We start from the raw sequence: 14,358 nt of genomic DNA, 5'->3' as shown, positions 1-14,358 counted from the left end.
TGCACCTGTTTGGGTTGGCCAGCCCCATTCCTGGGTTGTTCTCAGTGAGTCCCCAGCCAGGGCTTCACTGGACAGGGACTAACATTGGCTCTGGTTTTATTCCCACTAGCATCATCTGACTGCTACATATATGATTCTGCTACTGGCTACTATTATGACCCTTTGGCAGGAACTTATTATGACCCCAACACCCAGGTGAGTTTTTGGTTTGTTTACTTTATCAATGATTCTTTTGAGAAAAGTACCTATAATTTGTTACTTTGAAGATTTTATTCCCTGGATTTTTGGGTTGCTCATTACATGAAAAGTAGAAAAGTTTAAATCTTATGGAAGTTTAAATATTTATCCATTCCTGGCAGCTGCTGTTATACTGTCTGTATCTCATGTCTAGTCTGGTGTTTTTTAAAGTCCACATCTTATATTGAGTTGTATTTATTGAGTTGTGTTCATTCAGGATTTGAAGATGGTGACCTTTGTGTTAACTGTTACCTATATGGCATTATAGGTAAGAATAGTGCTGCTCTTGGAAAAATGGACAGTGAGTGGTCTGGATGTGTCCTGGCCCCTGGAGTGGGTTTTAAGATTGTTTGATGTGGTCTCTTCTTAGGCTTGTGAGGGAGAGAGCTGTTCTTTCTCCCAGAAGGGAACTTGTTCCTTAGACCTAGAATTAACTGGGAAAGTGAGATATTCTGTAGACTTAACAGTTTCTAACTGTATTGCAGCAAGAAGTCTATGTGCCCCAGGACCCTGGGTCACCTGAAGAAGAAGAGATCAAGGAAAAGAAGTCCACCAGTCAAGGAAAGTCAAGTAGCAAGAAGGAAGCATCTAAAAGAGATGGCAAGGAGAAAAAAGACCGAGGAGTAACAAGGGTAAGAGAACTTGTAAATCTGCTCTTTACCAGACCATTACAGATTCAAATAAAAGAGTCATAGAGGAGAGCTAGGGTTGAGGTGTCAAGTTACCAAAAAGCAGGCAATCCCCTTGCCTCTTACAGCTGGTGGTAACTCTTTCACAAGTGCAAAAACTGTGGATGGTAGAACAAAGTGACTCAGCTCAAACCCCAACACCTGGGCTCCGCACAGTTTCACTTTCCTACGCGCCCCCTCTTCAGTGCTTGACTCTGTATACATGTTTCTGTAGGTGTAATTGTAGCAGAGGTTACCATTCTGTATTCTCTGCTCTGTTTATATTTGATCTTAAGTAGTTTTTCCATGGTTTCATAATACTCTTTATTGTTTTAATGCCTGTATGGTAAAAACTCACAGTAAAACTGTACCCTTATTTTCATCAATCCTGCATTATTGGTCTTTTCTTTCTAGTCTTATTCTGTTGTAGTATGCATCATTCAGCATTTTATTTCTCCTTCTAAATTACTTCCTTAGGATGAACTTTCAAAATGGAAGATGTTGAATATTTTGGTATCTCCTGACATAAAGCCAAATTATTTTCCAAAGAATTACATTGATTTGCCCTGGCACCAATTATGCATTAGTGAAAATGGATGAATTTGCTTGTGGCTCAATTTATAACTTGTCTGTTTCCCCTTCTAATACTGCTAGTTGTTTATCTAGAGATTCAGAGAGAGAGAAAATATGTGTGTGTTTCTGAGAACTTAGACTTTAGAGTTCTGCTGGCTTAATATTTGGATTCAGCTTTTACCACTTTTCTTTCCAACCATATTCCCAGTCATTTGTAAAATGAGGGTATTAATGCCTATCTGGGAGGGTTGTAGTAAAGGCTGAGGACAGTAATGCATATAAATGTCCTATCTGTTGCCTGACATATATAGCGATCACTCAGTATATACTGAATGTTATGTTTTCAAAGGCTTTTTATTTTTGAAATCATTATGGCAGCATTATAGATATTTCACAGATTAGGAGTTTTGGAAAATCTGATTAATTTCAACAGGGTTCTTAACCCAGCTTTTATGAGTATCATATAAGAATTACGGATTTAATCAGTTTCAGGAAAATGCCAGTGAGGGGACAGCCCCGCCAGAGGACGTCTTTAAGAAGCCCCTGCCTCCCACTGTGAAGAAGGAAGAAAGTCCTCCACCAGTAAGGCTAAGCCAAGGCCCGGGGCTGGGCCTGGGGCTGGGGCTGGGCTGGGGCTGGTTCTGAATGGGAAGGGAAGTTCATAGGCTGATGCTTCACTTTGGTGTTGGTCCTTTTGTTCTACCTCCCAAACAAGGACTTTTCTTGAGTATGAGCATGAGATAAATGTTCCTGCCTGCTAATAGGGATATAACTGGAGAATCAAGGCAACTTTCTGTCTTCTTTCTTTGTACCCTGCACCATTCCCATCAGACAAGGGAATGTCTGGGCCTTTTTAAGTTATAATCTTGGTCTTGTTAATCCTTCTCTTCTAAGAGACCCATTTTCCTGGCTCTGATTTTTCCTGCCTTTCGGTGCTCTGTAAGAAGCTCAGATGGGGAGTGTGTGCATGGTTGTTTTTACAGTTTACCTGTCTGGCCACAGTCAACAATGCTAAAATAAGTACCCATTTTTTAGATGCATTAAAGTGATGGTCTCCTGCAATCACAGGTGATTCTGATTAAATGTAAATATGTAGCAGTAGTGATCATGCTTTATTTTTTATTTCGATTGATCACAAGCCAATGACCATGCATCATTATTTCACGGTTCCTGTGAACTATTGATAAATACTCTGCCTGTGTCACATTACTAGTTCAGTTCATTGTAGCCTCAGTCCTGACCATGCCTTTGCCTTTGCCTTTGCCTCACTCAGGAGCTGAATGTCTACCTGAGAGCTTATTCTTCGTTTGCTTTTAATCCACCTCCTAAATCCCTTTTGCTGTAGGGGTTACTGTAGTCTTAATAAAGTTTATCTTTCCTTTTCTCCATGGGTTTCAGTAACTTGAGGGGTTGCTGCTATCTCTTCCTCTTTGTAACTTGTAACTTTTTAACTCCCTACCTCTATGTCAGTTCCCCTTTCCCTTTTTTATCTTTACTGTTCTGTTGTTAGAGTCACGTCTAAGGAAATGTTTCTGGTTTATCTCAACAATCCAGGAGAAAAGTCAAGCTTGAACCGTGTTGCTTCTTTGTGGGAAATGAGCAGTGTGGTCAGCGGGCCTATTTTGAGCCCAGTTCATTATTCAAACTGAAAGAGAAGAAATGAGATGCCATATTGGAATATCCAGAAAACAGGCCCCACAATATAGGTTGAAGTTAGTGTTAATCTTTGGCCTTCTCCTTCCAGCCTAAGGTGGTAAACCCACTCATCGGCCTCCTGGGTGAATATGGAGGAGACAGTGACTATGAGGAGGAAGAAGAGGAGGAACAGGCCCCTCCTCCACAGCCCCGAACAGCGCAGCCCTCACAGAGGGAGGAGCTGACCAAGAAGGAGAACGAAGAAGATAAACTCACTGACTGGAATAAACTGGCTTGTCTGCTCTGCAGAAGGCAGTTTCCCAACAAAGAAGTTCTGATCAAACACCAGCAGCTCTCAGACCTGCACAAGGTATGGGGAAGGGGCCCTGACCTTTCAAACTCTGGACTCTTACCATCGTGCATTACAGTCCGATTTCAAAGTGAATTGTTCCTCCACCTTTTGTCATGAGTTGCTTTGCATTAAGGCTGTGCCCACCTTCAAGAACCTTGGAATGTAGACCCAAGGCAGGCAGCATAGCTGGGGTTTGGGGCACCAGACACGGTGGCCATGCTAAAGACAGGAGAGGAGGGCATCACCAAGTAGGAAACTTATTTGCTGAGTTTCTCATCAGAGCTCTTCCATTAACCTAACAAGTGGACCTCAGATAAGCCTCTTCTCTTCTGTGATATTTGGTGGCTTCCCCTGGTTCTGTCTAGTTCTGATACTGTGCAGTTTTCCCAAAGGTGAGTCACATTCTGCCATCCCTTCATGTGGTGAGTCACCGCTATAAGCCACGGCCCAACATCTATTGTTGGAGTGTTAAACTGACATACACTGGTCCTCCCCTGCAGTCTTCCCGTTCAGATGTACTGACCAAAGAGTGGAATACTGGACAAATAAAACCCCTAGATAGACTCATGTTCTCAGTATAGGGTGATTTATTTCACACTCCTTCTCTAGCAGATGTTGCTAGAGCCGGTGAGGAGATCGGATTTAGACTTTCCTTCAATATAAAATCTAAAGTCTTAATGTAGCTAAAAGCTGAGAAGCTCTGCTTTTGGTAATAGGCACACCTCTTCTCTCCCCTGCCTCTGTGGAGGCTCTGCAAAGTTTTTAGGGGTCTGAGAAGTTCCTGACAATCCCTGCAACAGATTACCTCCCAAGTCCCTTTGACCTGGAATTCTGAGTCATGAGACTGACACATTGAAATATCAGCTCTTTGGGGGCGCCTGGTTGGCCCAGTTGGTAGAGCATGTGACTCTTGATCTTGGGGTTGTGAGTTCAAGCTCCACATTGGGTATAGAGCTTAATTTAAAAAATAAATAAATAAAACAAAAGGATATATAAAATTAAAAAAATAATAATAGAGGGGCGCCTGGGTGGCTCAGTTGTTAAGCGTCTGCCTTGAGTTCAGGTCATGATCCCAGCATCCTGGGATCGAGCCCTGCGTTGGGCTCCCTGCTCCACGGGAAGCCTGCTTCTTCCTCTCCCACTCCCTCTGCTTATGTTCCCTCTCTCGCTGTCTCTCTCTCTCTCAAATAAATAAATAAAATCTTTAAAAATAGTAATAGTAGATTTCAGCTGTCTGATGAAAATGCTAATAAATGGCTAATATCAGGAAAGAGGAGCCAGAAATCTGGTGAACCCACAAATTGAACTGACCCTGGGACAGTGGAAAGTAGACTATGGTACTTTTTCCTTTCCTTGTAGTGATCCAGTGCAAAGAATCCCCTGTCCATACAAGAGCTGTTCTGGACCCCTTAAGTTTCTTAATATATGCTCGAGGGTATTGTGTAGGAGAGCCATGCTTGAGAAGTGTGGGACCCTTAAGGAATACAGGACTCTCAGAGCAGTCTTTTTGTTCTTTAAGGACCTTGGGTTCTCCTTTTCGTGTTTTTCTGGGGGCTTGAAAGAGTGAATAGTGTCTGAGAATGGTGGGTGGTAGTGGCAGTGGTAGGAAGAGCATGTGGGCATTAAGTTTTCTTCACTGGTGTGCTCAGATTCCCCTCTCTCATAATTTTTACTTTAGATAAAGACCTATAAACCAGTTTTGTGTTTTCCACATTTTTAAAAAAGTTTTATTTATTTGAGAGAGTGGGGTGTGGGGGCAGGAGGGGGGAAAGGGAGAGAATTTCAAGCAGACTCCCTGCTGAGCACAGAGCCCAACTCGGGGCTTGATCTCACGACCCTGAGATGACCTGAGGCTGAAATCAAGAGTTAGACACTTAACTGACTGAGCCACCCAGGTGCCCCTGTTTTCTACATTCGGGAAGTAGAATGAAGGGGGCTCTCTTGTGCCACACCATGTAACTAATCTGCGTGACAAGCCAGCATAACAACTTGGGTTCCCATTGGTGAGCCTAAAGCCAGTCCAGTTAGGAACTGTTGATTGCAGGATACAGTGATCACTCAGGAGAGGTGGTCAGTGAAAGAAGCCACAGTCCTAAAACAGCTGTTGGGAAAGGCCTAGAGGCATTTTCTAAGACCACTTTTTCTAGACCTGTACTCATAGAACTTTCTCTCTTCTCAGCAAAACCTGGAAATCCATCGGAAGATAAAACAGTCTGAGCAGGAGCTAGCCTATCTGGAAAGGAGAGAACAGGAGGTAAGTTTTGATGAACCTGTTAACTCCCTTGACCCCAACCCTTATTACTTTCTGGTGTGGAATTTGTAGGCTGTGCTAAAGACAGAGAATGAAGAGGCCCTAAAAGATGGTGTATACATTTATCAAAACTCATCAAACTACATTATAATGGGTACACTTCATTATTTATAAATTATACCTTAATAAAATTGATATATATATATTTTTTAAGATTTTATTTATTTATTTGACACAGAGAGAGAGCACAAGCAGGGGGAGTGGCAGGCAGAGGCAGAGGGAGAAGCAGGCTCCCCGCAGAGCAGGGGGAGCCTGATGTGGGACTCGATCTCAGGACCCTGGGATCATGACCTGAGCCGAAGGCAGTCGCTTAACCAACTGAGCCACCCAGGCGCCCTGATACATATATTTTAAAGGTGGTGCTAGTTCAAGGTCTCCAAACAGGTCAAATAAATAGCATTTTTCTTTCCTGCCCAGCTTTTAAAATCAATGAAGGAGTGTCGGATAGGGCTGCTGAAATACCATCTTTTACTGTCAGAGGCTGAGTTAGTAGAAGTAGTTTAGTGTTGGACTTGCTACCTAGATTACATAATTAGGCAGACTCACCTACATAGCCACAAGCTTCACTACCCGGGCCAGGTCTTATGTGATGGGTAGGAATCTTCCCATGGAGGTCTACTGGAGAGCACCTCCTCCTCAGAAGAGGTAAACACAGCTGTGAGACAAGCCCACCAGCTCATTCTTCTCAAATTTACCAGTCAGAGAAGCCACTGCTTTCTCAAGAAGAGTATGTGAAGGAGCAAAAGATTCCAGGAGTTAACAGTTGAACTCCCTTCACTTTAGAAGGAATATAAGGAATAAAGTGAAACTTCCCCACCACTCAACTCCCTTAAGTGGAAATCTCAGATCTGTTATTCTGCTTACCAACAGGGAAGGTTTAAAGAAAGAGGAAGTGATCGCAGGGAAAAGCTCCAATCTTTTGACTCTCCAGAAAGGAAACGGATTAAATACTCCAGGGAAACTGACAGGTAAGCCAGGAACTTTTCATTCAGCCTAGGCCTCAAGGCCGAATGGTGAAACCATCTTCTTCTCCAGCTGTGATGCTTTTTTCTCTCTCAGGGATAACTGAAGTCAGCAGGAGCAGGTTCTTTCTGAACTCCTTGAACATGAGGTTCACTCCAACCTCTGATCACCCAGCTTTACTCAGGGAATATGTGTGTTTGCATGGAAGTTTGGCTGGCTACTTAGCTGCTCAAAGCCAGGGCTGGAGTGGCCATGGTTGGGAACTCTTTCTCTCCTCATCAGTAATGCTGTACCTCCTATGGACCTGATAAGAATGTCACACTCTCTCAGGCTTTTTCTCTAAACCTCCAGGAACCTCCATCCTCACACATAGCTGTTGAATGAGTGGTTGGTTGCTGATAGACCTATATGATCTCTAGATTCCTGTGCTTATTTCCGGTCAGGTAGTTGAGAGTTGTGAGCCCAGCAGAGTTAGATAGAATTTGTTGATAACCCATCGTGTCTAGGTACTGCACTAAGTGCAAGGAATACTCAGGTGGACAAGACATATATTATCCTTGACTATCTGAACACAGAATAAGGAAGGTTTAGGTGATGCTGTGTCTCATAAGGCAGGCAGAATTCCAGTGGAGAATGGGAGGGCATTTCATTTGGAGGAAATGGCATACGCTATGGATGAGAGAGATGGAAGTCATATGATGCATTTGAGAAATTGTAAGTAGCTTGATGGAGGCCAGCTCAGGAAGTTCATACTCCTTGAACACCATGCTAAGACTTTGTCTTGGGGCAGTGGGACGTTACGAAATGATTCTAAGGAGGGTGTTGATCTGATGAGACTCAAACAGGTCTTTATGTTGGGGTAAGCAAAAGAGCAGCTAGTAGCCAGGGTAACTTATGCCTGTGGGGATGGGGAAGATCATTGATGGAGAAAGGCCCCAAAGGAGGGTTGATGGGGTCTGGGATTGTGGCATTCTGACTTATTTGCTCACTGCCCACAGTAAGAGATTATTTTTTAATCATGGCCCAATAATCATGTGTGTGTAAGTACCTGAAAAAGAAATCTTCATGAAAAATACTTCCCTAGTGTGTGCGATAAACTCTGGTATTTTTATTCTAGCTTTTTCTGTTTGCATTCTTTTTTTTTTTTGATGAGTGACTTTTTAAAAAGATTGATTTATTTATTTTGAGAGAGAAAGAGAGTGAGAGTGCGCACACGCACGAGCAGGGGGAGGGGCAGAGGGAGAGAGAGAGAATCTCAAACAGACTCCCTACTGAGCGTGGAGCCTGACATGGGGCTTTATCCCAGGACCCTGAGATCATGGCTTGAGCCAAACAAGAGCCAGACACTCAACTGACTGAGCCAGGTGCCCCTGTTTTCATTCTTAAGAAGTGCTAAGGAAGGACTGCTTAATCAATGTAACATCCCACTAGGTCATCTCTGCAATTTGAAATATACTGGGCTAAGCCAAAGGTGAAGGAGTCATTCAGGAGGAAGAAGGACACCTTAGCCCTGAGTGAGCTGGGCTGGGTGCAGAAAGACACCTTTCTGTATTCTTGGCACCCATCATACCACATTCTACTGGTTCCCTTCCTTCTTAGTCTTCTCCCCTGCTTTTCATGGTTTTCTGGGCAGCTCCAGATATTCTCCAGGACTCTGCCCTCAGTGCTGTTTAATTCTTGCTGCTCCACCCTCTTTACCTAGACTCAAGGCCACAACCATCACTAACAAGCTAATAGGTCCCTATGACTCCATTCTAAGGCAGTTTGGTTTTCTGAGCCCAAAATCACTATTTCCACTTACCTCCTGGGAATGTCCTTCTGGAGACCTCTTAGGCTCCTCACTCTAAACAATTACTCAATATTATATTCCATATCATACTCAGGTCCAGTCCTGCTAAACCTGCTGTGTGTTCCTCTTTCAGAGTAGTGACATGCATCATGGCCTGCCTGGTCTGATCCAGTCTTCCTCCTTTATGCCCTGTATCATTACTGGCCACATCCCTAATTAAGCTTTTCCCCCTTTCTAGCTTACCTCCAAATTGGATTCCTTACTCTCAGTCTCTCTTCTTCAACGTCTAGTGTACTCTCTACCCTGGCACCAAAATCATCTTTGTGAACAGAAATCTCTTAAAACTTGCCTTTTTGTGAAGACATACCTTGCTTAGAGGGAGGTCTGGAGTCCAGGGTTTTTGTTTTTGTTTTTGCCTAAAGGATGAAGTCCAGAGTCATGATTTAGCATGATGTTTCAAGGCTTTTCAGTCTGGCCCAGGAAGCGTTTTGTCAGTTCCTACCATTCCTCTCCTGGACAAATTGTATTCTTTCACTTCTTATTTGTGGCCTCCTTTCTTCTCATGCTTTTTGTCAGTTCAGATGTGCCCTCTTGTTGGAATTCATCATTTTTGGTGAAGCTCCTTCAGAGTTTGTCTTCTCTGATGTATTTCCATAGGAGATGCCTCCTGGTGCCACATCCATCGCTGAGCTCTTCACTGTGTTATAGGCATCTGTGGACATACTATCCTTCTCATGTCCTTCCCCATGAGCAGGGTTGGGTCTTGGGCATCTCTGTATCCCCAGGACAAAAGCCTATTGCATAGATAGCAGGTACTCAGAAATATTGCCTAATATACTTAAGAGGAAGCAAATGTGAATCAAGAGGACAGAGGTTTTTATTAGGCTCACAAATAGGTCACTTTGAAAGTGATGGTATGTAAGTACATCTGCTCCTTTCGCAGTGATCGCAAACCTGTTGGTAAAGAAGGAATCGACAGTAGCAACAAAGGAGGCTGTGTCCAGCAGACCGCTGGCTGGAGGAAGGGGGCGGGCCTCGGGTATGGCCATCCCGGATTGGCTTCAGCAGAGGAGGTGAAATGGTTTCCATCTTTTGGGGGTGGCGTGAACCTGGAATATACTTAACTTTCTCTCACTCTGTGGCTCAGAGCTGTGTCTTTGCCTTTTAGCTGGGCTTTCTCCACTGCCAGTGAAGGACACAGGAGCTGAAGGAGCCCATCAGTCTTGATTATTGGATGATAGCTAGGCATTCTGGGCCCTTTGTAATTTTGGTTGCCAGTGGGAAAGGGAGAAAGAAGTGGAAATGGGGCTCATCTTACTCTTCCGTGGAGTAAGAGATGGGGCAGTATGGGAATCAGGCAGTCTGAGACTGACGAATCATTTGGTGACAAGAACCAGGGAACCTGCAATAAAAGGTACAAAAGCATCTCTGAGAGGCATCATCATCAGAGGAGCTAAAATGGCTAAAATCTGAGGAGCGTGAGGTTAGTCCTGGTTCTCATGAAGGGCTCTGCCTCACTTATTTCAGGAAGAAAAGAGAGCAAAGGTAGTAAGAGGGAACGATGCCCATTTTGTGTTGGCTTGGTCCCCCTCTGAAAATGCCAACTAGAGGAGACTGGCTTCTCATATGTCTGGTATTATTAAATCCTGTATCCTGAAGTCATGATGTCACTACCCTCCTTATTCATCTTGGGTTTTGTTTACTAATTAAACATTCTAAAAAATTCCCCAAAATCCTGATCCTTACTGGTCCAGAAATGCTTGTAATCAAAGGCCAGCCCTGAAGCTTATTAATTGATAGAGCCCACTTCATTGTTTGTCTTTGTGTTACAGACTGAAGGCCGGATGAGGGGGCCCAGTGTGGGGGCTCCGGGAAGAACCAGCAAGAGACAGTCCAACGAGACTTACCGAGATGCTGTGCGAAGAGTCATGTTTGCTCGGTATAAAGAACTAGATTAAAGAATGGAGACAAGTCCCATAGGACACAACCTCCTTCTTGTTTTGTTTGTCCGTCTCTCCTTTTGTTTTGTTACTGTTCTTGCTGCTAGAACTTTTTTAAATAAACTTTTTTTCAATGTGTTTTTTTTTTTTGGTGGTTATATTTTTCTCCCATAGATGGGTGGGGGTGGGGCTTATGGTAGGAGGGAGAGAGCGCCTTGGTGCAGCCCATTTGAGGTGCCCTGAAATGGCAGCAAGTGCTACCATGAGCCCTGAGACACCACCTCTTCTCAGTGTGAGTGGATGTGTTGTGACCTTTGAACTCTAGCTTGTGTGAGTACTGTCAGATTTTTAAAATTATTTTCCTAATCTAATTAATGAAAACCGCATCTCATTATTGCTTGCTTCTATTTCTTTGGTAACTACTGAGACTGAACATACTTCCATATGTTGGTTAACTGCTGATTAGACCTTTGAAAGTCATCTTCTGATTTCCCCATTGTTGGCGGGGGTTTGGGGGGAGAAGCAGTGTGGTAGCTCTTTTTCTGGGTGCCTGCTGGGAGCTCAATGTGTCACATGTTATGATCACCACAATGAGTTGGCATAGTAAGCATTATCACTCCCCTCCAGCTGCTACCCCAGGTTTTCATTCCCTCCTTGGCTAAAATTCTCCAAAGAGGTGACTTTGGACACTCTCTTTCAAATCTTTATTAATTTTCTACCATATCACTCATACCATTTCACAGGATTTGCTTCAAAAGAGAGGGTTGTTTTAAATTTTTTTTTAATTCTTTGCAGTTAATGGGGCGCCTGGGTGGCTTAGTCGTTAAGCGTCTGCCTTCGGCTCAGGTCATGATCCCGGAGTCCTGGGATCAAGCCCCGCATCAGGCTCCCTGCTCAGCAGGAAGCCTGCCTCTCCCTCTCGCACTCCCCCTGCTTGTACTCCCTCTCTCACTGTCTCTCTCTGTCAAATAAATAAATATTATTTTAAAAATAAATAAATAAAATTCTTTGCAGTTAAAAGGACTATATCCTATGAACTATTAAAACTTTAAAAAACGAGCCTGGGTGGCTCAGTCAGTTAAGCGGCCAACTCTTGGTTTCGGCTCAGGTCATGATCTGTGTCCTAGGGTCAAGCCTCGTGTTGGGCTCCTCGCTCAGTGGAGAGTCTGCTTGTGGATTCTCTTTCTCCCTCTCCCCAGCTTCCAGTCGCTCACTCTCTCTCAAATAAATAAATCTTTAAAACTTCAAAAAGTAATTCTTCCAGATAACATGTTAGAGTACTAAGAATTGCACTTTTCAGATGTCTCCAGAGGAATGTTTTTTAGGAAGAGAACTGCAGGTTTAGAAGAGTTTGTTGTGTAAGGTGGGAGTTTGTAAACTCACCTATCAAGGTGGGGCGCCTGGGTGGCTCAGTCGGTTAAGTGTCTGCCTTTCGGCTCAGGTCATGATCCTGGGGTCCTGGGATGGAGCCCCACGTTGGGCTCCCTGCTCAGTGGGGAGCTTGCTTTTCCCCCTTTCCCTCTGCCCCTCCCCATGCTTGTGCTTGCTCGCTCGCTCTCTCAAATAAATAAAATCTTAAAAAAAAAACAAAGGGCACCTGGGTGGCTCAGTCGGTTAAGCATCTGCCTTCGGCTCAGGTCGTAATCCCAGGGTCTTGGGATCAAGCCACACATCGGGCTCCCTGCTCAGTGGGGAGCCTGCTTCTCCCTCTCCCACTCCCGCTGCTTGTGTTCTCTCTCTCTGTCAAATAAATAAAAATCTTAAAAAAAAAAAAAAACAAAACTTACCCATCAAGGGCCAGAGTCAATATTTTAGACTTTACAGGTCAGATGATCTGTGTTGAAACTATTCAGCCCTGTTATTGTAGTGAGAGCACAGCCATGGACAATACATAGACAAGTGATTGTGGCTGAATTCCAATAAAACTTTCTTTACAAAAAGTTCGCAGGCCAGAATTCGCCCACGGGTCTAAGGGTGTCATCTGGTTGCATAAGGCAGAACCAAGGAGAGCTCTGTAAAAATAGCATGGAGGTATTAGCATTTTGGAGGGGATGGGCAGTGAGGGGTAGGAGGTGTAAGGGGAGGTAGGTATATACCAAGGAGAAAACCTATCTAGCAACAGGAATGATAAATGTGAAGTTAAATTGTTTGCCATGCGGTGTCCAAATGTAATCCCTTTTTCTTAATCTTTAGTAAGTCTTTTTACCCCTCCCAAAGGGAAAACAAACAAAATCAGGAGCACACTGGCTTAGGGATCAAGAGCCCCAGGTTCTGGGTCTTGCTACCACTAGTGTAGCATTACAGAGGATGGGCCATTGGACTCTCAGCTGCAGAGTCTGATGGCCTGCAGGTACCTCTGTGGTGCATCTCTTTTTCTTTTTCTTTTTCTTTTTCTTTTTTTTTTTGAGTACATCAATGAGTACGTCAGAATACTTTTTGAAAGCTGGTCCAAGTTTGTCCTAAACTGGCCAGACCAGGTTTTCCTTCTAATTTTGTGTTATCTGTTTGGGCCTAAACTGTGGAACACATCAAATGCTCCACTGTTGAAGACTCCTTTATGGGCTGCTTAGTTAACACCAGTTATTGGCTGCCCAGCAGAAACACCATTGAGGTTTGGTTTTTTTTCACCATTGAGTTGTTTTTTTTTTTTTTTAAGATTTTGTTTATTTATTTGTCAGAGAGAGAGAGAGCACAAGGAGGGGGAGCGGCAGGCAGAGCAGTAGAGGGAGAAGCAGGCTCCCCAGCGAGCAAGGAGCCCGATGGGGGACTCGATCCCAGGACCCTGGGATCATGACCTGAGCCGAAGGCAGACGCTTAACGACTGAGCCACCCAGGTTCCCACCACCATTGAGTTATTAAGTGGTCATTCTATGAATGTTTTGAGAGCCTACTCTACTTGTCACTGGGGCTTATAGCAAGATCAGTGTTGGTCTCTGTGCCCATGGGACTTAGTCTACTGAGGAAGATGGACATTGAGCAATTACTGATGTGATGAGAGACAGTACAGCAAGCTATTGGCAGCATCTTCCCTGAAGAAAGTGTTAAAGCTCAGACCTCAGACTAGTTTGCCTAATTTTGTTTTCCAGCTTTATTTTGCCACTTAAATAGAAATTTTGCTGTTGGAAATAAGGTCTAAAGTGCTCCATATATTTTTAAGGCAGTACTTTGGGTATTGAAAGTTGGAATGGAAATGAAAAGTGTGTCACCCTAGCATGTCCCTGGGCAGTTCCCTGAGGCTTTGATCAGAATGCCAGCTACCTAAGGGCAGAGATCTTGGGTAATTTTCTTTACTACTGTATCCCTAGGGACTAACACAGTAGGCAGCCAATAAATGAGTGAATAATGCCTTGTTCATAGGTCTATAGAAAATGCATGTTGAATTAAATTTTGATTGCATATCTCTGTCAGTTTATCAAAGCCCATCTTTGACAAAAGAAATTAGTTTCTTGGTATAGGCAAGAGTTCTCTCATGTAAGTCTTCTTTACTTATTCTGGATCTGTATTTCCCCGCCTGAGATCAAAATATGTGAACTAGTTTTATTCTTTTGCCAAATGGTGGAAAATTAAGGAAAAAAAGATAAGATCATCATTTCGTTAAGAGGACTTTTTTTTTAAACCTCAGAACGTTAGGAAAAGCAGTCTTTTTTTTTTTTTTAAGATTTTATTTATTCATGAGAGAGAAAGAGGCAGAGGGAGAAGCAGGCTCCCCAAGGAGCAGAGAGCCCGATGCGGGACTTGATCCCAGGACCCCAGGATCATGACCTGAGCCGAAGGCAGACGCTTAACCATCTGAGCCACCCAGGTTCCCCAGGAAAAGCAGTCTTTTTTTTTTTTTTAAAGATTTTATTTATTTATTTGACAGAGAGAGACACAGCGAGAGAGGGAACACA

General features: G+C 43.6%; 1 protein-coding gene across 7 annotated transcripts in view; it reads left to right on the top strand.

Moving 5' to 3' along the window:
* Positions 1-10,606, top strand: part of RBM6 (RNA binding motif protein 6) — a 110,149-nt gene extending 99,543 nt beyond the window's left edge. For 6 of the 7 annotated variants that reach the window (XM_034997667.1, XM_034997668.1, XM_034997669.1 and 3 more), the window contains 8 exons: positions 110-195; positions 723-869; positions 1,965-2,060; positions 3,223-3,483; positions 5,645-5,719; positions 6,647-6,744; positions 9,472-9,601; positions 10,361-10,606. In XM_034997667.1, the coding sequence (XP_034853558.1) occupies positions 110-195; positions 723-869; positions 1,965-2,060; positions 3,223-3,483; positions 5,645-5,719; positions 6,647-6,744; positions 9,472-9,601; positions 10,361-10,486 (1,019 nt within the window). In that variant the 3' untranslated portion in view covers positions 10,487-10,606. The remainder of the gene's footprint in view (positions 1-109; positions 196-722; positions 870-1,964; positions 2,061-3,222; positions 3,484-5,644; positions 5,720-6,646; positions 6,745-9,471; positions 9,602-10,360) is intronic. The other variant, XM_034997670.1, reaches the window with a different exon arrangement.
* Positions 10,607-14,358: the final 3,752 nt, after the last annotated feature.

Source organism: Mirounga leonina, unplaced genomic scaffold (genome assembly GCF_011800145.1).
Source record: "Mirounga leonina isolate KUSES-001 unplaced genomic scaffold, KU_Mleo_1.0 Mir_94, whole genome shotgun sequence".
In the NCBI taxonomy this organism is placed as follows: domain Eukaryota; kingdom Metazoa; phylum Chordata; class Mammalia; order Carnivora; family Phocidae; genus Mirounga; species Mirounga leonina.
The sequence above is the reverse complement of the archived record's forward strand: the minus strand, read 5'-3'. Positions and strand labels throughout refer to the sequence as shown.